This window comes from Haplochromis burtoni, unplaced genomic scaffold (genome assembly GCF_018398535.1).
Source record: "Haplochromis burtoni strain Fernald_Lab_line unplaced genomic scaffold, NCSU_Asbu1 Contig_90, whole genome shotgun sequence".
NCBI lineage: Eukaryota > Metazoa > Chordata > Actinopteri > Cichliformes > Cichlidae > Haplochromis > Haplochromis burtoni.
In genome coordinates, this window is record NW_024582451.1 from 378808 (window position 1) to 401840 (window position 23033).

The 23033-nt window shown below is 40.5% G+C and overlaps 2 protein-coding genes across 3 annotated transcripts; both read right to left on the minus strand.

Annotated features, from left to right (window-relative positions):
• Positions 1 to 20: 20 nt before the first annotated feature.
• On the minus strand, positions 21 to 5079 carry ndufv1 (NADH:ubiquinone oxidoreductase core subunit V1). 2 transcript variants are annotated; one of them, XM_005927566.2, is made up of 11 exons: positions 4973 to 5079; positions 3735 to 3844; positions 3561 to 3643; positions 3294 to 3464; positions 2727 to 2910; positions 1799 to 1988; positions 1430 to 1642; positions 1053 to 1219; positions 883 to 964; positions 636 to 781; positions 21 to 289 (listed from the first exon to the last, which is right to left on the minus strand). In XM_005927566.2, the coding sequence occupies exons 2-11, from the start codon at positions 3837 to 3839 to the stop codon at positions 212 to 214; spliced, it is 1419 nt and encodes a 472-aa protein (XP_005927628.1). In that variant the 5' UTR covers positions 3840 to 3844; positions 4973 to 5079; the 3' UTR covers positions 21 to 211. The 2 variants fall into 2 exon arrangements, with proteins under 2 accessions (XP_005927628.1, XP_005927629.1); XM_005927567.3 differs by having other exon boundaries at positions 4918 to 5009.
• A 1328-nt stretch (positions 5080 to 6407) lies between these two features.
• Positions 6408 to 21426, minus strand: hcn3 (hyperpolarization activated cyclic nucleotide-gated potassium channel 3). Its single transcript, XM_005927569.3, has 11 exons — positions 21138 to 21426; positions 20744 to 21051; positions 20123 to 20177; positions 19902 to 20013; positions 18059 to 19795; positions 11614 to 12043; positions 11360 to 11521; positions 10342 to 10560; positions 9737 to 9883; positions 8140 to 8380; positions 6408 to 7956 (listed from the first exon to the last, which is right to left on the minus strand). Exons 5-11 carry the CDS (start codon positions 18508 to 18510, stop codon positions 7754 to 7756), a joined length of 1854 nt encoding a protein of 617 aa, XP_005927631.1. The 5' UTR covers positions 18511 to 19795; positions 19902 to 20013; positions 20123 to 20177; positions 20744 to 21051; positions 21138 to 21426; the 3' UTR covers positions 6408 to 7753.
• Between the last annotated feature and the right edge of the window lie 1607 nt (positions 21427 to 23033).

The window sequence follows — 23033 nt, forward strand, 5'->3', positions numbered from 1 at the left end:
AAGAAAAAAGAACCACAAGAAAAAGAATACATCTTTATTAAAGTATCATAGAACTTTATTGGTAATATTGTTTCACAAGGCAGACACATCAATGCAACGCTTGATGAAGAGTTAATAAGACGGCACGTTCTCTTTTCTTTAAATAATCTGTGAAAGACAAGCACAGGGTTCTGGGCGAAGGAAAATTAGATCAAGGACTCGAAGAAGCCGTTCAAACTCTTGCCTGCTTCTGCTGCTGGAATTCAGCAATTCGGCTTTCCATGACAGGCCTGAAGTGCCTGATCAATCCCTGGGAACACAGATGAGAGAAGAGAGGGGTTTTGGTCAGTTAGCCTGCTGAACTTGAGGCAGAAAACAAACAGGGAGCTTTACAAATAATACAACATGTAATCAAGCTACTCGCTAATCAATTGTGAAGAGTGCAACGCAAACCCCTTGGCAAACTCTGGTCGCCATGGGGCTTCTACACATGGGTGAGGCTTTAAAAACACCTATGAGTGTAATGCTGTATTCTTCAATCTGTAACATTATCGTCCCTGCATTAGTTACACGTCACACACAGTAAGTGTACCTAATGCATTTTGAAGTATTGAGTTTCCCATTAATAGTTCCATGAAGACATGAGATGCATTTACCTGCACAGGCCACGCCGCACCGTCGCCCAGTGCACAGATACTGTGCCCCTCGATCTGCTTGCTGATCTCCCAAATCATGTCTATCTCTGCTGAACGTGCATCACCACTCGCAAAACGCCACATCATCTTATTCATCCAGTCCACTCCTGCAGAAAAACACAACAAGAAAAAAACTCACACGTTTTAATTTAATGAAGGTGGTGGAGAAATATTAAGGTGTGCAGAACTGAACTGAAGAGGCATTTACCCTCTCTGCACGGTGTGCACTGGCCACAACTCTCATGCTTGTAGAATTCAATCAGACGGGCGATGGCTCTAATAATGTCAGTCTGCAAAAGTAAAACCCATCCACTCGTTTAACAGCAGTATTCTGCATTTCTTATTGAGCTAAATATACTATAGAGCTGACATACTTACCGATTTGTCCATGACGATGAGAGCAGCAGTGCCCAGCCCAGTCTGTGCCTGAATAAGGCCATCAAAGTCCATCAGCACATCTTCACACACGTTCTTGGGGATGAGGGGTGTTGAGGACCCACCGGGAATTACAGCCAGCAGGTTATCCCAGCCACCACGCACCCCACCTACCAGACAGATGTTTGTTCCAATTAAGTTAAAAAAAGAAAAAGAAGAAGCACTTAAGGCTGTGCTTAAGCTAAGCTGTCTTAATCTTTTCAGTCCGTGACCCCCTTCACGCAGGAAGACTTCCACTACCTCCTTTTTTTTTTCTTTTTCTTTTTTAATCCTATCAGGCAAAAATGATGTGATTTTTACATTTTTAGTGCATTATGTACCTGCGTGTCTCTCAATGAGCTCTTTCAGAGGAATAGACATCTCCTCTTCTACTGTGCAGGGGTGGTTGACATGCCCAGAGATGTTGAACAGCTTTGTGCCCGAGTTTCTCTCCCTGCCAAAGGAGACAAACCACGAGCCTCCACGACGACAGATGGTGGGCGCCACAGCTACAGTCTCCACGTTGGCGACAGTTGTTGGGCATCCAAACACACCTTCAAACACATTAGAGGGAGTGGTGTTGACATTTGAGACGTGCTTTTATTTTAGCAAGAATAATGAGGGCCCAGCAGAAGAAGCAGCAGTGAGGAAAATGTAATTAATACAGAAACTTTTTTATTCTAACCCCGTCTCTGTAGACAGGAACTCACCGACATCTGCAGGGAAGGGGGGCTTCAGACGGGGCTTCCCCTGCTTTCCTTCCAAGGACTCGATAAGAGCAGTCTCCTCTCCACAGATGTAGGCTCCGGCACCACGCATCACAAACACATCAAAGTCATAACCAGAGCCACAGGCGTTCTTTCCAATTAGCCCAGCAGCGTAGGCTTCATTGATGGCCACCTAAGAGCCAGCAGAGAGAATATGAGGCTTAATCTGTATGAAATTGAGTTGGATGCAGGTGCAGCTACTTTTGTGTCTGAATCACCTCCAACTAAAAGACATTAGTTGTACAGCTGATTTTTTTTTTTTAATTTAGCCACATTACCAACTTTAATATAATCTGAAAGTATGCAGCTTATTATCAGTATCCAAAATAACATTTAAACAACAAACAAATAAACACTTACTTTCCCCTTCCCAGGCCTTGAAAAATAAGACTAATTTAATTACTTTAAATATGGCTGAAGGGCAGTATAATAAATAATAATGGGTTATAATAATATTATACTATAAGCCCTTTAAAAAAAAAAAAATCAAATTTCACAGGTTATATTAATATTTTAAATCTGGAAAGGAAAGTAATCCATAAAGCTTCAGAATGAAATGTACGGGAGTCATTGCTAGAAGCAGACAGGATAGCTCCTGTCAGCCTGGAGAAAGTTTATATTAATCAGCCAAATTTATGGATCCAGGGAAGACTAGCTAGCACACAGGTGGCTTTCATGAGAGCAGATCAAAAGGTTTATTTATTACATGTTTAAGCCTGACAAGCAGGTCTGGAAAAAGATTGTGACTGGCTTTTTGACTTAGCTGAAAATTAGTTACGTCCGACCAGCATTTTCTCCATAAACTGAAGATGATAGTGAGGTGTATGATAATTTTAAAGACTTGATCTCAGTTGTCTCTATCCATCTCTACCTGCAGGTTGGAGGACTCATTGTAGAACTCTCCTCTGATGTAGATGTAAGCAGCACGGGCTCCCATGGCCCTCCCAGCGATCAGGCAGCCTTCGACCAGCTTGTGTGGGTCATTCCTCATGATCTCCCTGTCCTTACAGGTGCCCGGTTCTCCCTCATCTGCATTCACCACCAGATACTTCGGGCTAACATACGAAAACAGAAACAAGTCGGTGTAATAAACATTACTGTCAAAGTAGCGGAGTTTATCTTGCACAAAGGCTGCACAACACGTGGCAATGTCTGACTTTTGCTAACATTAAGAGGTGATAATTGGCTGACAGAAAAAACAAACTGAATCAAAATAAATCTGCTCTATTTTATGAAAACTATGATAAACATCAAACTGATTGATCTATAAGAACGCCAGAAGCATTCCTTTTTAAAAATTAGTGTTGTAAGTGCTTGTATTTGCTAAAAAAAAAAAAGCACTTATGTGTTTATTATTGCTCCAAATGTAGTTACATTTTTGTAAAAATGTTACAACTTAGCACTAAAATTGCAAAATGCTATCTGTGTCCTCACTGACCGGCCATCACTGGGCTTGTTCATGAAGCTCCACTTCATGCCAGTAGGGAAGCCAGCTCCACCTCTCCCACGCAGGCCAGAAACTTTGATCTCATTGAGAATCCAGTCGACTCCCTTCAAAAGAATCTCCTTAGTTTTGTACCAGTCGCCACGCTTCAAAGCCCCATTCAGCCTGTGGCACAAATATGAGAAGGTCACAACTGTGTTTTTGTTTGTTAAACCTCTCACCTTGCATCAAATTCACAAGAGAACAACACAGGGGTGTTACCTCCATTCATGTCGGCCATAAAGGTTGGTGAAGATTCTGTCCTGATCTGCCAGCGGTCCAAATTTAGTTTTCTTAGGAGCACTCTGCCAGAAAAGCAGAGAAAAAAACCAAACTGTTACTACAGTTGTAAGGATTTAATTTGTTTTATACTGGTTTTAACAACATGGGTCATACCTGTGCTGTGCTGTTGTATCGTGTGATAGAAGTCACGCCACCCTGACTGATAGCAGCTGGGGCACGGGCCACCCCGCTCACCACAGCTCGAGAAAAGGACAGCATCCTTTCTGTATGAAAAAATTAAAAAAAAACAAGACTGAGCCTGAATCGTTTTCATTTTCAAACACTAATAAAAGAAAGCAGCTGCACAGGCACAGAGAGCTGCTGTTTAACCTGCTGTGACACTGAAGAAACCAAAACCAAGAGCTGATGTGACGATGCCTATATCCATATTTTACACAGTGAGTGGACATAATGAGGAGAGTTGTGGCTCAGGGGGTAGAGGTACTCCAGTCTGCATACCGAAGTAACTCTGAGCAATATACTGAAGCCTGAGTCTCCCCCAATAAAGAAATCGAAGTGTGAGTGTGTCCAAAAAGGCGGACAAGGCACTTGAACTTCCAGTCTACTACCAGTCCATGCTGAGCAGAGTAAAGCTGTCTGTACTAGTTTGTGAAATACGCTGCTGTAAATGTAAAAAACAATGAGTTTCCCTTTCTGTCACAGATCACACACACACAATATTTACTGACATATCAGTACCAATATCTTTTGTACTATTGTACTCAGTGTCACTGCATCAACAATGTCATAACACTATCTTCTGATCATCATAATTTGCTATCTAATGGCCCTCTCAGCTAAAAACAAATCGGACTAAAAACACCTCAGCCTGAGTTTTATAAAATACATTTCAAACACCGAAACGAGAGCTAACATTTCATTTCAACACCATACATTTAGATTAGCTGTCAGTTTTAGCATGATGTATTTCTTACGGTGGTCCAGTGCTAACTCTTTTGTGATGTTATGTCAGAGCTAACAGAGTTAAGTAACGAAGGTGAAGGCGACTGCCAGCCATGTTATCAAACCTAATCCTGCAGCTGGGCTATTTTATCTCATACGGTCGCTAAAAGGGCGAGTGATTACTGGACAAAACTGATCAGGTCTGCCTTGCTTCAGTGTGATGACAGGAGTACACACCGCTGACCTCCATACTCAGATAGCCACCGCTAGCCTAGCGCCAAGCTAAACTGGCTAGCGGTTAACCTTGTAATGTCAAAATAAAAACACCGGTTTCACTGTGCAACGTGCAGATATTACATTTAAAAAAGTAAATATGCGTTAAAAAAAACTGAACTCAAATCAGGCACAAACGCGCTGAGGTAAGGCAGCAGACAGTCAATCCTCTTTACCTTCTCTCTGCGTCCCGAGTTTATGAAATAAAGCGAGACAGGAAGCAGAGCGCACGGCCCGGATACATAATGCGGAGGGTTATTTAAAACACTCACATAATGCCAGAGAACTACGAGGTTATGCACGTATTTTATTTTTTATGTTCATTGTTCACAAATTAGGCTTTTATATTGCATTTTAAAACCCTCTCAAAATAACCAGCTGTGATATGGTCTTATATTTACCGAGCGTGCTTGTTTTCCTACATTTGGAAAAAAAACAAAAAACATTTTATACTGTTGAATTTTAACAGTTTTACTTTATAAAGCTACTTTTACTATATCCTGCTTTTTACATAGAGTCTATTTAATTTATGTAACCTGTATTTAACCTATGTTGAGATATTAAGGGTTTTATAAAATGAACTGTTCTATTTTATATATTTAATAATATATAAAATAATTATAATATTAATTTGTTTACATTATTGTTAATTAATTTATTATATTTATAATCGCTCTCTCTCTCTCTCTCTCTCTCTCTCTCTTTCAGTTTTGACCATATGATAATTTTTATTGAGCTAATCTAGTCAGTACAGATATTCTGTTATTTTGGGATAATAAAGCATATCTTATTTTATTATAAAAACTATGGTAACCTTAAATGTATTATATGTTTTCAAGTTATTATAGTTCATTAGCATTTATAATCATGGCAGTTTATTAAATATCGTTATATATGACACTATTTATCATAATAATTACTTATTGTTTGTTAAACAATGTAGCAATATGGTACTGTAGTATTATGAAGCCACAAAGTATATAGGAAATACCAAAACATCTTATTTATAATAACAGGATCTTGTAATACACAATCAGATCATGCTCATACCACCATAATTATGGATAATTACTTAGTGTTTCACATTAATGAGAATGTTCATCATATCATTGTGAGAATGGACTTTACTGTTATGAAAAACAAGGCCATGCCTTTATATCTCATAGTTCTGATGAGATTTCATTTAAAATCTGTCCAGATAGCATCAGGTCAAAGCAAAAGTTACCTGAATGAGATTTATATTGTAATGTAGAGACCCTTCAAACCCCAATGATCAGGCAATCCCCTGTGAGCAGCACTTTGCGACTGTGAGGAGGGAAAACTCCCTTCAAACAAGAAGAAACCTCTGGCATATCCAGGTTCAGGGAAGGGTAGCCATCTGCTGTAACTGGTTGGAGGGTGAGAGGGAAAGAGAACAGAAATAAGGAGCAGAGAGTATTATGAGGATAAAAGGCATACCTTTAAGAATCCTTCTCAGATTTATGAAATAGTGAGTGAATATTATGATAAGTCACAATAAGATACATTCTGGACCTGTGACTTAATTTTCTTGGCAAAGCTGCGAAAAAGAGCTTCAAAAATGTTTTCTTAAGTAAAACAGTATTTCTTTGATCAACGTGTCTGCACATTCTTTATACATAAGCACAAATAACACACTGCATAGGAAAAAATACATATTTGATATTTATGCTTCAAGGTTACAGACATTGGTATACACATGACATCATCAATATAAAGGTAATAATCAGAGAAATAAGAAAAAATAAAGACATTTCAGTTAAACTTGTAAATTCAAAAAACGACCGTTTTGTGTGCATCAGATGAAAATTTTCAAAATCATGTTGTTTCAAATGCATCTGAGAAAAGTACACAGTATTAATCTAAATGTAAATCAGCGTTCAGTCAATTTAAATTTGTAAAATCTTTCTTTGAAGCAAAAACAGAACAGAAATAAACTTCTAATAACTACATTGTTAATGTGTAGATACAGCTGTGGTTTCTGCTGTGAAAAATGCTGCATGTAGACCCTGTATGAAACCCCACTAAAAAAGTGAAGTAAAAAAAAAACTGAGAAAGTTCAGCTGATATATTTACAAAAATAGAACTTATATTATACAACAGCATCGTCTGACGGTTACATACTAGTTAACCTATAGAGACTTTATTCTCATTCATTAGTTTTACATTATAAATAAACAATATTCCAGAAAAAAATGAAACAAAAATAGTATGGAAACAAATAATACTGGGTATAAATTATTCTTTATATGAGCTCTGTGAAACCTGTCTGTGTACAGCTGGAGATATTACATAACTGCAACTGATCTTCTGTGAACATCAGCATTAAATCTTCACATCAGGCAACCTACAGATGAGAAGGATCATGTAAAATAGAGCCACAGAAAGCTGAATGATGTAACACCAGCTGCTGCTCCTGCAGGCTGTCAATATCCTGGACGGATGATCTGATAGATAATCAAAGTGGCTACTACAGGCCACTAAAATGTGCTTTAAAAGAGGTATTTACAGCTGGAAAGAGACCAATCTAGACAGACTGTTGGTAAAAAAATAAATCAATACATCAATACATGAATAAAAAAGCTCATGTAAATCAAAATGTAATATCATCAGAACGGGAGAAACAAAAGATCATCGCTGATGTCCATACAGTTTCAAAATTATACAGGTCATTTTACACGAAGAGTATACAAAGCTCTAACACAAACATGAGCACATATTACAGCTGATTCAAGTTCAAATAATAAAATAAAACCACTAAAGGTAGACTATTGTCACATCATCGCAGTAATGCTGTACTAAAAAGTTTAAGTAGGTCTCGCTATCTGATTGTCCATCAGCGTGCTTCAATAGAAGATATCTTTGTCATGTGCAGTTTAAATGTGACAAATGTGCTCGATGAGTCTGGCTGGAATGTTTTTCTCATGGTGCTGAGGAAGTCATTCATCCGGGACTGGCTGATAACTCGGTCGGCGCGCAACGCGGTCCAGTCGGTTCACGGCCACACTCTCAAACGCCCTCCTCATCAGAGGATGCTCCTCCAGGACCTCGTTGAAACTGTCCGCGCTCAACGAGTAAAGACGGCAGTAGGTCTCAGCCCTCACGCTGGCTGTGCGTCGTCCCTGTGTCAGCAAGCAAATCTCTGAAACAAGGAAGACATAATTTTAAATATGTAGTTCATCCCACTTGTTAAATGAGAGGATCTAAACCACCTGCATGTCTGGACCATAAATATGAAGAAATACCACCTGATTATATTATCATAAAGACTAAAAATGGAAAAAGTTTGGCAATACAGTCACAGGAAAAAAAAAGCACGATTTACCCCCAAAATATGCTCCATCGCTGAGCTTAATCTCCTTACTACCACGTGGGATGATGGTGACGGTGCCGTGCTGGATAAAGTACATTTTCCGACCCAGCGTTCCCTCTCGTATAATAAAATCTCCCGGCTGGAAGACTTCGAAACGCAGCTTGGTCAGGATCACCGTCACAAAATGAGGGTCAGTGTTGGCAAACAGCGGCATATTGGCTACGAGTCCACGACAGTTATAGCTGACAATCTCCTGCATGAGCGGGAGAAAATGTACGATACAAGAAGTTGTCATAAAATATCTCTGCCAGGTTTTAACTACAGTCACATATATGAAAGATTTGGTAGATTTAAAACATTTGTAAAGTTTTAAGTGTTTTCAGACAGCAACTCTTCAGCTTGAAACTGAGAATGTGAAGCTCTTTTTTTTCTTATGAAATAAAGTAAACTCATCACCCAAGTATCAAAACCATTGTTTACTGTCTATCAGTGGTGAGGTATGCAGCAGGAGTGACAGATGGGTTCAAGGTGGGATTACATCAGGGATCAGTTCTGAGCCCCTTCTTGTTTGCAGTTGTGATGGACAGATTAACAGATGAGGTCAGACAGGAGTCTCTATGGACTATGATGTTCGCAGATAACACTGAGAGAAGTGAGAGCATAGAGAGGTGGGGGCATAGAGAGGTGGGGGTATGCTCTGGAGAGAAGAGGAATGAAGGACAATAGAAGTGAGACAGAATACATGTGTGTGAATGAGAGAGAGACAGGCGGAAAGGTGAATATGTAAGGAGTAGAGATAGTGAAGGTGGATGAGTGATGTACAATGTGGAGACTGTAGAACTGGCAAAAAGATTGGAGGCGATTGGAGGGATAGTGAATATATCCTCATGAGAACCAGGCTATTAATTTATGTCCTCTATAATGGACATTTGTTTATGGTCTAGATCTTTTGACTTATTTGAGCTACCTTACTAAGACACTAAATGCTAAATAGAGGACATCCTGGGCTTTCCATTGGTATCTCATGTGTTTGGGTGGCTTCTTTTAGCTCCAAAGAGGCAGGAAATCATTAAAAAAATTTCCTCAGTTCTCAGGAGGATTTTGGTCATGATGTTAAAGATGAAGCTGCCAGGTGGGAGCAAAAGAGGAAGACGACATAAAAGATTTATGGACATAGTCAAGGAGGGTATGCAGAAGGCTGGTGTGACAGAGGAGGAGGATGCTGGGATAGAGTGAAATGGAGGCAGATGATCTACTGAGACAAAAGCCAAAACAAGAGGAAGAAGCTTACAGATCAACATACAAATCAAATAGTCTATGTTTTACCATATTGTGATATATAGCATATTATTGTGGAAAAAAATATGTCAGTTGGTCTATAAACAGGAATAAAAGCATTGTTAACTAGCTCTTAGCATATCTAACAGCTGATCAGATGTTTTCCAATTTCATTATAAACTAAATATATTTAGGTTTTGAACTGTCGCTTAGATAAAGGCACATTTAAAGAAATTTTCATGGACCCTTTTTAACATAAAAGACGAACTTATTCAACACTTAATAAAAAACTGGAGAGAGGAAGCAAGAAACAGCAGGTAAAGTCACACACCTCCTTGAGTGGGTCACTGAGCTCTCCGAGGATGTTGTCCTCATCAAACATCTTGCCTTGGAATCGCTGCTCATAGTAATCGTGGATCCTCTGTCTTAAGTCTGCTGGCAGTTTATGAAATGACATGTACTGCTCCACTTGTTTATACTGGAAACAACAGAAAACACACAATTAGTCACATGTTCTAGCATGTGTTTTGTGAATTATCCCCAAGAACAATAATTACATATTCATTCCATTTGTTTTGCAGGCTGTTTCTCCCGTTTTAAGTGGATTACAAACTCATTTGTAATGGGCATTGGCAGACAGTTATCCAAAACAAAGGTGCCGCCATTTGTCCATCATCTGTTCTGCTTTATCTTGTGAAAATCCCCTGGAATGGGTCATGGTAAGGCTGCAAAATCCATTAGATAATACACATATTCTCTAGGCATTTGGCACAGTTTGTACGAATAAAGTACGAGCAAGTAAGCCAGTCTGTGATATGAAACATGGCTGGGATATTAAAGCTCAAAGCCCGAATCACATTAGCATCCACGTGAGGTTCCTGGAACATATTGTCCACAAAGCAACTGAAGCTGCAGGTCACAAGTGTGCATGATTACCTTCTCTTGATACTGCCGATGCGAGGCGTCCAAGGACTGGACCAGGTTAGTGGCATGGCCGAGGAACATGGCGTAGCACGTGGCCCCGACTACCATGCTGACCATGGTGAGCCAAACATCGGTCATGCCCTCTGGAGGGTGAGCACCGTATCCTATGCACAGCATGTGACTCATGGCCATAAACAGAGCGTAGGAGTACTGGATGTGCCATGTAGAGTTCTGAAAAAGGTAGTTAACAATGAGGCGAGGTGAGACAGAGCATGAAATGAGGTCATCTATGAGCCTGCAACTTTGGGAAAATACAGACAGCTGTCAGCCGTTTCACATCCAAGTAAAGATTTTGTATCTTGTAAAGAATACTGTGTTAAATGAGAAAACACCAGAGACACACATACCTCTGTTAAACCTAACCAGAAGTTAAGACTAAAACACGGCAAAACAGTTGGAAACAAGTTTAATTACATGTAGTGTTTAAGGAGTCTTCAGGAATATTTCTCCGGGCTTCTAGAAGGACACTCAAAGATCTTCCTTGGATGTTGGCTGCCACCCTTCTACTGAGACCATTTTTGATGAGGCTTCGGTGAACAGTAGATTAACTGAAGGGCCAGATGCATCTTTCAAGTCCAGTGTCAGACTGGATTTGACTGCATACCATGCTGGGGTGGCTCATGACTTTTGCACAGTATGTATGTGCAGTTGCAGTGTTTGACGCGTGGTCCTGGTTTCAGTTAAGATGATCTCCAAATGTGAGAACAGTATCTCATTTCAATTTTGATTTTTACTCTTGCACTCAATGCACACTGTGGACGATGTCACTGTGAGTTGGCATGTCATGACCATAGACGGAGGTGTGGCTTTGCCAAGTTTGTGGTTTGGTTTGTTGTGGTGTGGTTTGTATGCCACTGAGTAAAATTACTCTGCCTCCTTCAAAAAAATGCCAACTAACACTGAATTGTAGCTTTATACTCACATACTACTTTAAATATGTAATTTTACTTTCTTTTCTTCATCTACTCACCACCATATTGTTTTTGGATACCCAGCAGTCTGAAGGAAAGTCTTGCAGCATAGGTACCATAAATGTCAGGCAGCCATCCCAGTGACACAACAGCAACATCATTCCAATCAAGTTGACTATACGCACCACAGCACTGGCCAGATCATAAGTCATGTGGAAAATCTGTCAGAAAGAAAGTCACAGAGACGATCAAATTACGATATTTCTGTTTCTTTTGTTCTAAGCACGTGCCCGCTTCCCTGCCTTTGCATTACCTCCTCCCATTGGTGGATGTATCGGATGAGGCGAGACAGACGGAGAAGACGCAGCAGACTGAGGATCTTTGTGAAACGCACAATGCGAAGTGCACGAGCGGTACGGTACACGTCTGATGACTCGTGTCGGGATTCGAGGTCGACGATGAGAAAGATGTAGTCGACAGGGATGGAGGAGATGAAATCCACCAGGAACCAAGTGCGGAGGTAATGAATGCGGATCTCTTTGGGGTCCAGGATGATGTGGCTGTCCTCTCCCAAAATGCCCGTACGGAAGTTGAAAACCAGATCCATGAGGAAGAGTGTGTCTGACAAGACGTTGAAGGTGATCCAGGGCATGGTGTTCTGGTCTTCGAAGAAGGTGATACCCCAGGGCAAAATGACAAGATTGCTCATCATCAACAGGAGCATTACGATGTCCCAGTAAAACCTGGAGAGAAGAGGATGAGTGCACAACCTTTACACAAACTTCAAATGGACCTATTCATACTTTGACCGTTTCCAGATTTACAGATGATTTACAGATTTACTGCAAACACATCTGCTCATTCTGGGCCAAACTGTAAAAAAACAAAATGACAAGGTGGTTATTCAAATATACTTCAAGTAATATTTTAATGAACCCTTTTGAATTAAAACTGAAAATCTACGTGTTAATCACAACTTGACTGCTGCATGCACGTAGTTATTTCTGTACTGTATGTCAGTGCGGCCATATCACAACAAACACAAAATTGCATGTGTTGTCAAGAGAAGAGAGCTGACTGTGAACACCAAAGATGTGAAGTGAATCATGTGGTCCACTGCTGTTTTTGAGTTTTTCATGAGTTTTATATATTTATATGGCTTTTTATAGCAAATACAAACATATGTTAACAATCTCAAATGAATTTGATGGTTGTGTGGCACATCTGCAACATTTTTAATGAGGGCAGTCACATGTATACCTGGTACTAACATATGAACCGTAAGGTTTCCGTTTGCTCTTCTAAGTGCATCAGAAAATTTAGGAACACCCTCCAGCATCTTCAATTAAAGAGTAAGAAAATCTGTTAGCTTTGACGTAATACTGCCAAGAGTGCTCTTTTTGTGTTGCTTACTGATGACAGTTTGGAATTACTATTACAATTTTAAGAAAAATAATAACATCCCATGGCCCCTTTACACTCTCATCAGAATCCTTTCCTGTGATTCGTTCATCATGCAGATGTCCATAAAGCTGTTGCTGTGGAACTTTAGCATTTAGCTGATGGCTCTGGCTGGCACTACAGAAGAAGTGTGAGCATAAACAGAGTAACATTTATAACTGGCAGGTGATTTTAAATGTTTTAAACAGCTTAGCAAATATCACCAAATTGTACAAGCTAAAGGTATAGAGGACTGAGAGCTTACCGTACTGTGGTGAAGTTTACGGCTCTGGTTGGTTAATAGTCAGTGTTGCGTTACATTGAGGGTAGCAGATGTTTTTTAAGCTGATCTGTCTGCTTATATCTTGCTAAATTTAGTTAAATCCACAAAGAGTAGTAAACTTTAGAGCAGCAGCAACACGTGTTTTCGGATCACAGCCAGTATGCAAAGAAAACAAATCTACTGGAGCTCACAATACAATTAAAAAAAAAAAAATCTTATTTCTAAATGATTGTTTTTGCCCCACGCTCTGATGCACATTAGGGTGCCCCCACCTGCCCAATACCACTTTAATGCCATCATACACAGAGTATGCAGACTGGATACCTAGTAGCAAAGATATCACGTAATCGAGCTTTTTGTTTTTAAGTCACTTTCTGTACAATACAATACAGTACAGCTTTATTTATATAGCACATTTAAAACCAAAGGTACACCAAAGTGCTTCACAACAAGGTTAAAACATAAGATAAAAGATAAAAGGCTATAACAAACCCCCCAAAGGTACAGACAGAATAAGAAGTAAAACATTATAGCATGGTTTAGAAGATACAATTACAGGGTATTCATAATGTAGGAGCCATATGAGTTGTTCCTTTTTTGATTAAGTGGGTTGGTTTAAATGGACTCGCTGTATTGGTGCACGGGTGTGGGGCGTGTCTCATGGGTGTGGTAGATGATAAATGTGGTTGCACTCACCTGTTCACTGCACCTGATGTTGATGAGCAGAAAGGTAGGGTGAGCATGAGGCAAAACTTTCTGTTGACCGCAGCTTGAATTATTTTCATGTATTTGACTGTAACTTGATGGTTTATGTATATTTGTGCACTAATTGATGTCATAGGCCAAGTTGTAAGTTGGCATTGTAATTAGTGCAGTTATTTGTTTGTGCAGTCTGTGCATTTGTTTAATAGTTAATCCCATGTGCTGACTTGTATATTGGACAGCTGCATGTGGAATAAAAGGAGCAAATGGTACAGAAGCGTATTTTATGCGTATATCTGTGTCCTCATGTTTAGCCTGCCGCGGCCATAGGTTGGAGCTGCAACACATAAATATAAGGTGGGGGTATTTATGCAGTGGGACATTAGTAGGAAGATAAGTAACATAAGGGTAAAATATAGGGGGAAGTGCACTAACTAACTGAAAACGCTCAGTCAAACAAGTATGTTTTTAACTGAGATTTAAATGAATAGATGGAGTCAGAGGGAAGATTTCCCCAGAGGCTCGGGGCTGCCAGGGCAAAAGCACGGTCACCTCTGGTCTTTAGCCAGGATCTAGGCTGCACTAAGGCTACGTTCACGCTGCAGGTGTTAATGCTCAATTCCAATTTTTTGATCAAATCTGAGTTGTTGTTTTTTTTTTTGTCTGCTTGTTCACACTACATATAAAATGTGACAGCAAACACGCTCTAGTGTGAAGCCTCAAAGCGGCCCGCATGTGCAAAAGAAGACGTCACACACAACGCGCTCTGTTTAGACCCAGAGCAAACAGTATTGTTTGACTGATGGCCCTTAATATAAAGACTTGATTGGGACTTTACGTTTCCCAATTTTGCTTTAAGTTATAAAGTTATTTTGTTATTTAAATATGGCCTAATAATGATCCTTATTGCTGTTTTAGAGAGGAGCAGTGCTTCAAAGGATAGTTGCAGATTTCTGTCAGAATCTGCAGATTATACAGTACAAATAAAATATTCACGTTTCTCCAACGTTGTCTTCCCAACAGTTTCACTGGATGGCCAGGAAGCGTTCAGTGTCTTCTCGGGCGCTTCTCCGGAGCTGATAATTGGCGTCTGTCTTGTGTCAGTGATGTAAAAGACGGATTTAATGCGACATGACCGTTCAAACAGCAGTCTCTTTCTAAAACATCAGATATGTATCAGATTCAGTACCACATACGAAAGTGACCCAGGTCGGATTTGAAAATATCGGATTTGTGCTGCTCAGACTGTCATACCATGATTGGATATGGGTCGCATAGGGTCTAAAAAGTCGGATTTGATGCGCTTTCGTGTGCAGTGTGAACGTAGCCTAAGAATATTTGTCCTGATGATCTTAGATCATGATAGAGGCAAAACTGTCGGGTCTGGTCAAAAGGCGTGCCGCAGCATTCTGGACAACCTGCAATCTATGAAGAAGGGTGGAGTGGAGACCAAAGTAAAGGGAATTAGTAGTCTAATCTAGAGGTCACAAAAGCATGGATTCGTTTCTCAAGGTCCCTGTGCGGTATGTAGTGCTTGGCCTTGGAGATTTGACGCAATTGGTAGAAACTAGATTTAACTACAGAGGATAGCACTGAGCAGCTCCTTCAGTGGGAGACTGCGGCACCCACGGTGTGGGACAGAGAGATTTCGCAGGTCTTTCCTCCCCACTGCTGTCAGACTCCATAATAAAGACTTTAACTGATCAAGCACACACATCCATACATATGCAATAATACTAAGTGCAATAATCCTTTCTGTCATCGTTGTATTTTTACTCAGTTGTATATAGTATTTGTATTCTATTTTTATCTTATGGTATATTTATTTTATTTTATTCTACTGTGTATATAGTATTTTATTCTATTCTGTACAGTTGTGTACTGTATTTATTCTTATTGTATTCTAATTTTTGCCTCATAACTTTTGCACTGTCCACTCCTGCTGTGACAAAACAAATTTCCCACGTGTGGGACTAATAAAGGTTATCTTATCTTATACTTGTTTGTCAAACTTAAAGGAGCTGTCAAAGAGAACACCTAAGTTGCTAACAGTGCCAGAAAGGGAGATGGCAAGGGGTCCAAGAGTGTCAGCAAATTGGCCCCATGAAGTATGGTTGTCGAACAGCACGATAACGGAGTTGCTAGCTACTAATGCTGCTTGTTCCTGTTCCCTGGCAGCTTATGCTATCGAGAGGAGATTGACTTTTTAACCTGCTGGGTAAAGTTTCTCTTAAGGATGTGATCATGTGTGCACAGCATTTATACCCAGCTGAAATCCAGGCCCAAGCTGATCAATCTCCCCATGTGATCCGGTAACGGTCCAACCTGTGTGCGTTAGAGCTTGCATTCATTGTTCCAGATCCAGATTGGATATCTTGATTGCACGTGCTGTACAAATACCCTGTCTCCTTCAAGTCATACATGTCCCATTTCCCTATAGCTCTCAAATGTCTCATACACTGTCGGAAGACATGGTTTGGATTTTCTTACAGATTGTTTCCATCAGCTGTCAATCACACTGGGTCTCTCGCTCTCAGTGACTCTTTGATTACAAAGGCAGAGAAAGAGAACTTGACGCAGACCAATTTTGATTACAGTCACCCTTCAGTGATTGCAACGTGAACCCGTGACAAAACTGAGCAGAGACACAGAAGTGATTGATGTGTTCTTCACTCGTGTCCGTGACCTCTCTGTCCACTCTCTGCTTTACATGAGTGCTTACCATTATTTCTCATGTTGCAGCAGATTAGTGGCTGCTTGCTGCTATTAACGCCACCAATCTGGAAGGCATTATAGCTGTTGACATTATAGATCGAGTCTGAGTGAGAGGGAGAGAGGAGCAGAATAAAATCTGCTGTATCTAAAACCTTTAGACAAGCTTTAATAGCAGTGAGCGCAGGACAGGAACATGAGTGTATTCTGATAGGATTTCAGGTTGAATTTGAATAAAGTAAAGCGCTAGTGTGGAGGCTTCAGGCCTGCAGAGTTTAAACCAATCAGTGATGTCACTGTGGCCATGTCCATCTTTTGGATACAGTTTATAATTTTTGGAAATGAAATTACTCTTTTCTCCATACAGATCTTTTAACTGCATGCAACAAAAGTTTATCCAAAAATAAGTCAGCAGCATTCGGACTACAAGCAGACCACAGATGCATATATGTGTGTGTATGTGTGTATGTGTACACACACACACAAAGATTGGGGATGTTGGTCTTATGGTAATCAGTCACTTTTACCCAGAGTACAACTAATTCCACCTTTCAGGGTCAAAGTGGAGCTGGGGACTATCCCAAGGGACATTGGGTTAGAGGTGGGATACACCCGGAAGTGTCACTATAAGTCTAATCACAGCTCCAACATAGAGATACAGACAAACCACTCGCATGCAGATTACAATCAATGTAGAATTGATAATTAGCTAAACATGGACATCTTTGGAACAAGGAGGACGAAGCACTAGAAAAAAAATCCAGAGAAATATTGAGGACAAGCAGATTTTACAGAGAAAGGCACCAACCAGCTGTGTGACCTTAAACTCTAAACAGGAAATCTGACCAAAACTCTACTGTCCCAATTCATTCATTTTTAAGAGGAAGTGGGAGCATAAGGTTTAAGAAGAGCAGGCCTGTGCTAATCCCTCCCTCAGCTGCCTGTGTATTATTGCATAATAGAGTAAGATTGGAATTATACGGATTCTTATGGGTAATAATCCCCATGCATGGGTTTATCCCCTCTGTCTGGCATCGGCCTGATGTTAAAAATTCTTTAAATTCGCTGGGCTATTAGTGACCTCACCGACAGATTGCTTGGGCATCACTCCTGAGTCGTTGTTTAACCCTGAAAGTTGAATTATTGGACAGATCCCCCCCCCCTCAAGTGAGGCCAAACTAGATTAGGAAACTATTTGGATGATTTTCAGTCAGATTGGTTAAATCATGAGTATTGATGAATGCACTTCTCTCTCCTCCTGGGGTTAAAAGGAGTCACACGGGAATGATATCATTAATCCAGATGATCTTGTCCTATATACTGTATCACTAATCAAATCCCTTCATCGCCTTATCATGTGCGGGGAACCATGACATCAGCTGCTATCCTGCAGTCTGTCCTTGAAAAACTGGATGCGAGTCCTCAATCACAGGGTGCTTAGTGGGATAAAGGGTAAATGCTTTCAAGGGAACTCTAAACAATATTGAGCGACTGGAAGCACCTTGAAATGAAAAATGTCACTGGTCAGATTTCTGTCCAATTTTTACGGTTATAATGCGTTAAGTTACACAAATTGCAATAAAATGAGAGCAAATTAGTTTAAGGGCTTTCTACTAATTACCTGAAGTCACTGTAGGGGTGTATGATCCACACTCCAAAGCTTTTAACCCTCTCCTGCTCAGCAGCAACACCTTTGTGACTGCCGAACATGCGCAGGGAGAACTTGTTGACCCCGGGCTGCAGCATGGAGCCAAACTGCTTCTGGAAGTAGGTGGCCTGGTCCTGAGACTGGCTAGCGCTGTCTCCTTCGCCCTCTCCGTTGGTCTCCAGGAGGCCATCCGGATCCGCTGTGTAGTCGTCATTGTGAGTCTTGACCAGAGAGAAGAGCGTGTTGCTCACGTCGCTCCTCTTGTCTGTCTTCGGGGAAGGGGTGGCAGGCGGGGTTGCCCTCTGGGACGCATTTCTCCATTTGGAGAAGCGGAGACTGCTCCAGCTGCGGTACCTGGGCGTCTCCGGTTTGGTGCCTGAGCCGTCACCTTTCTGTCCGTCTAAACTCCTGGAGGGGCTGCTCATTTTTTACACTTTGCACGTGCAGGTGAGCGAGGCAGAGAGGGGCTTTACTTCCCCCCTCACTTGGCTTCTTGGAGTTCACTTACTAATAAAGTTTAGTGCGCAAAGCATTTCATTTGGCTTCCAAATTTAACCTCCTTTACATAAATTAAATGCGTAAAGATCAAATTATGAACAGCATTCGCTATTATATTAAAAAAAAATTTTTATAATGCAGCCGCTAAAACAAACAAAAAACCCCCCAACGTTTTAAGTACCTGGAGGTCACCGTTTGCTCCGCAGAGTGCCACACACACATCTTACAGAATAAATCAGATCTTATCAAATAAAACATCCAGGCTTTCTTCACGTGCGTTCTCGTGGAGTAGGTCCATTAAAAAAGTTCCCTTAAAAGTTTTTTCATGTGAAAAAGGGAAAAAGGAAAGTCCGGCTGTGGGCTGCTGTGTCCTCCTCCCGTCTGACCGAGAGAGGACAGACGCATATTGACAGAGAAGGCTCAGTAGCCTTCAGTAATCGGCTTGTTGTAATAACTGAGTCCACTCCGCTCACCTTTCTCCGCTCTCCTCCACCGCCCTCCCCTCCTCTGAGGCGAGTCCCGGAGCGGTGATGCGGCTGCTGCAGGTCGTGTTGCGAGGGGCAGCAGAAACCGAAACTTAATGAATTACTCATTCGTGGTCAACCGGTGTCAGAGGTAACACCAGCAGCTGCTGAAGTCATGGTAAACCCGGCTAGGTTTTCCACACACTTCACTGCTTTTACGCAGTGCTCATATTATCTCAGAATTCTGACTTTTTTTCCCTCAGAATTCTTCCCCCCCAGTGGCCCTAATCCTCTTCCGTAAAACCTAATTCCCTCAATTTATTAGTAACTAAAATTATATTTTACAAACAAGTTCTTCCCCGATAAAATAAGTGACTCATTAAACAGCCATTTACCCGTAACTATCAGTTTCACACACTTCACTGCTTTCCTCTGGAGTTTCTTTACATTAGTCCTACGCCTGCATCCAGGCAGTCCCACGCCTGCGACCACATGCTGAGCTGCTTATATGGAAACACACAGAAGGAAAACTCTGTACATCAACTATAAAAGCAGATGAAGGGGTAGACAAAGACCATATGAGAAGAAGGGTACATCATCTCTGTAAAGAACAAGGAAGAAAGGAACTACACATTTTTAATGAAAGTTGATTTTATTATTATTTTATTATTTTTATTCATTAACTTTATTCTCTTTGGTCTTATTCGGCTAAGCTGTATCCTTGTTGAGGTTTATGCCACATACGTTGCTGAAAGACATAGATGCATCATTATTAATCCAGCGCTTATAACTCCTACTTTTTGCAAAGGTTTTGTATGTTTTGGAACTAGAAGAACAGAAAAATGTGGTCATACTCAGATAACTCGCTCCTCTTCACATACGCACATATTGGACTGTGTTGTACCAGTGTTTCTTTTAGCGTGTTAATCTCCTGAGTCCAGGCCTCAACCTCTGCATCCAAGGAAGCTGGATAAGAGAGAAAGAGATTAACATGCTGGACCTCAAGAGTTTTGCTAGTGTTTGACCACATGGGGGCAACAGGGCGCGGATTACCTGTGTGATAAGCGTGCCTCACCTTTAGTTTCACTTTGTGTCTTTTGGATACTTTCCAGCTCTTCTTGTGCGTTTTTCTGTGGAAATGTTGCAGAAATGTTTTTAAGGTTGGGCTGGATTTATGTTACGCATTAAAAAAAACTTGTAATACTCTAAAACTATTTCAGATAAACAGAAACTGTATGGAAGCCCAGCGATACAACAGTGTATTCATTTTTAACCAATCATTTTGACATTTTTGTACCAACACAATGCAAAAATACTCACTCTTAAGTGAAAAGCTCGTATTGAAATCAAAATGTGCTGAAATCAGGTGTAAATGGATGAACAAAAAAGTCTGGCCAGATGTTTTTGTTTTTGTTTTTTTAAACAGTGGATAATTTGAAATATCTGGAAATTTCAGGATTTTAATTACAGGGTGAGTAGAAAACAAGCGGTTCAATCTTAAGCATGTAAAGTAAATGAAAATTGTTTCCCTCTCAGATGTAGTTCGGCACAAATATGAGGTAGCACAAAGGGAAAGTAGCGTTTCCCTATGCAGGCAGTAACGTTGGCGCTGATAAGAGATGTGTCTCTATTGACGTTTAGTGTTTGCATAGTTAATATAAAACCAGAAGAAAAAAAAAACAGGAAGACTTGTTACCATTTTTTCTTGGCATGCATCGTTTTCTGCTTTCTTCTGCTCCGTTTCTGAACTGAGTTTATTGAGTGCAGCTTCCATATCATCTACATGTTTCTGGCCCTGAGCCAGCAGTTTTTCCACAGCGGCTTTGAAGAGGTCCTTACTTTGATAATCATCAGAAGATTTCTCTAACGCCACTTCCATTGTTTCAATCTTGCTGTCCAGAATGCGCTTCAATTGATACTGGCTCTGGACCACCATCAGCAGTCCCATGGTCAACAAGACGGATAAAATAATCGCAATCCAATTAGTCTGCATTGATGCTGCTTCTGGGGAAGGACAGGTTTCTATAGTCATGCTTTAGACATTAGCAGTGCAATTAAAAGGCATTTCATTTCCTATTATCGCTTCTTACCTTATTTTTAGCCAGTATATTAAACTTTAGTTCCAGTTCTCTTCTGCTCACTAACCTGCCACACAAACCTTGCCTGAATGGAGACCACAGCACAGAAAGCGCACGCTGCTACTTCACGGCGGAAAGAACTTATGGTGTTATGGTGTTTTCACTTCCTCGTTTGCTCTCATCTGAGCGATAAAGAGGGTGGGGGCCAGTGTGCTGATGAATCAAAGCTCAACTTTGCTTGTGAGGAGTTTAAACAGCTGCTGTTAAACTACTACAGAAGAGACAGGAAAATGTCAGACATGTCATTTTATTTGAATCTCAGGAACTGGAGTTTTTTTTGTATGTACTTTTAGCATGCTATGTGTAATTCACTTAGTCATGGATCATCCCGTCTTCCTGGTTTGGATCTAAGCTTAACTTCAAGCATATATGGTTTGCAAAGTGGCCACATATTTTTTTTCATATAGGCTATGTTCACACTACAGGCGAAAGCGAATCAAATCCAATTTTATTATTTTTTTTTTTTTATATATATATATAAACCCTATGCGATCCATAGCCGATCATGGTATGACAATGTGAACGGCTCAAATTCGATCTGGGTCACTCTCCTACTGTCAGCTCCAGTTGGACCGGTATTTCAGGTTTTAGGGAGGTGGAAAGACAGAAAGGCCTGCTTTGTATGCCTCTGTGATTGTCCTGTTTGGTTGTCTAACAGCCAGTGTTGGTCAAGTTACTTGAAAAAAGTAATCAGTAACTAATTACTGATTACTTCCCCAAAAAAGTAATCCCGTTACTTTACTGATTACTTATTTTCAAAAGTAATTAATTACTTAGTTACTTAGTTACTTTTTAAAAACACGATTTACAACCTGAAGAGGTGATAAAGCGATAGATCTTTCAGCCCAATTCTACTTTTTCTGACATAATCCATCATACAAAATGTAATCAAATGGAAAAGTCTCTTTTTAAAACTTGTTTTATTAGTTTTAATCTTTTAACTTTATGCATCAAGCAAAAATTTAATTATATGCAACATTCTCTGACTGGAAGAAATTTGTTTAATATTTAAACCTATTTTCTGCACATTCCAGCACATAATTTTTTTTTTGTGTTTACACTCACGTCTTTCAAATAGATGCAAGTAAAACACAGCAGAAAATAAATAAAGTCAAAGACTAGCGGTCCTTTGCTCTATTTTCACCTGTAAAGCAGGAGTAGGGTAGGCGGAGGTTTACCCTGGTGCAGGTGTGCCGCAGGGTCAGTGGAAGAATCCGCTGAGTTTCTCTGTGAATTTCCCATTACGTCATAGCGACACTGGTGCTTGCTTGGAAGTTAGGGGTTTTTTTTCCTGTAAAAAGAGTTTTCTTCCCACGCACAATGGACACTAATGTTTTTGTCACCTTTTTATGGAATTAAACTAAGGTCAGTACTTCCACACTTTAAACGCTGCATGCTCACATTCTCTCCCGCACTCCATATATTATCCATTGTTGATCTGCACACAGCTGTTGTCACCAACCTTGCACTTGCTTACGTCACTGTCATGAGACAGTCTCGCAAAAAATCATGGTTTTAGTAACGCAGCGTTCCTGCGGGAAAGTAACGGTAATCTAATTACCGTTTTTGCAATAGTAATCCCTTACTTTACTCGTTACTTTAAAAAAGTAATCGGATTACAGTAACTCGTTACTGCCCATCTCTGCTAACAGCTTGTGTAATAGTCAAACTGGTAGCACAGAAAGTATTCACCATACAATGGGTCAGAGGGCCCGGTGGCACCAGCGTCCGGCAGCCTCGCCTGTCAGTGCGCCCCAGGGCGGCTGTGGCTACACTGTAGCTTGACATCACCAGTGTGTGAATGTGTATAGTGTAAAGCACTTTGGGGTCCTAGGACCAAGTAAAGCG

What these genes read in the sequence shown, in the direction of transcription:
- ndufv1 (XM_005927566.2), bottom strand. Translation starts at nt 3,839, where the DNA reads ATGCTGTCCTTTTCTCGAGCTGTGGTGAGCGGGGTGGCCCGTGCCCCA. An exon ending in GCTCATTGAGAGACACGCAG is followed by an intron (nt 1,220 to 1,429) that starts GTACATAATGCA and finishes TCTGTCTGGTAG; the next exon opens with GTGGGGTGCGTGGTGGCTGG. An exon ending in GTGCACACCGTGCAGAGAGG is followed by an intron (nt 782 to 882) that starts GTAAATGCCTCT and finishes GTTTTTCTGCAG; the next exon opens with GAGTGGACTGGATGAATAAG.
- hcn3 (XM_005927569.3), bottom strand. Translation starts at nt 18,510, where the DNA reads ATGAGCAGCCCCTCCAGGAGTTTAGACGGACAGAAAGGTGACGGCTCA. An exon ending in ATCGGCAGTATCAAGAGAAG is followed by an intron (nt 9,884 to 10,341) that starts GTAATCATGCAC and finishes TGTTGTTTCCAG; the next exon opens with TATAAACAAGTGGAGCAGTA. An exon ending in CGATGGAGCATATTTTGGGG is followed by an intron (nt 7,957 to 8,139) that starts GTAAATCGTGCT and finishes TCCTTGTTTCAG; the next exon opens with AGATTTGCTTGCTGACACAG.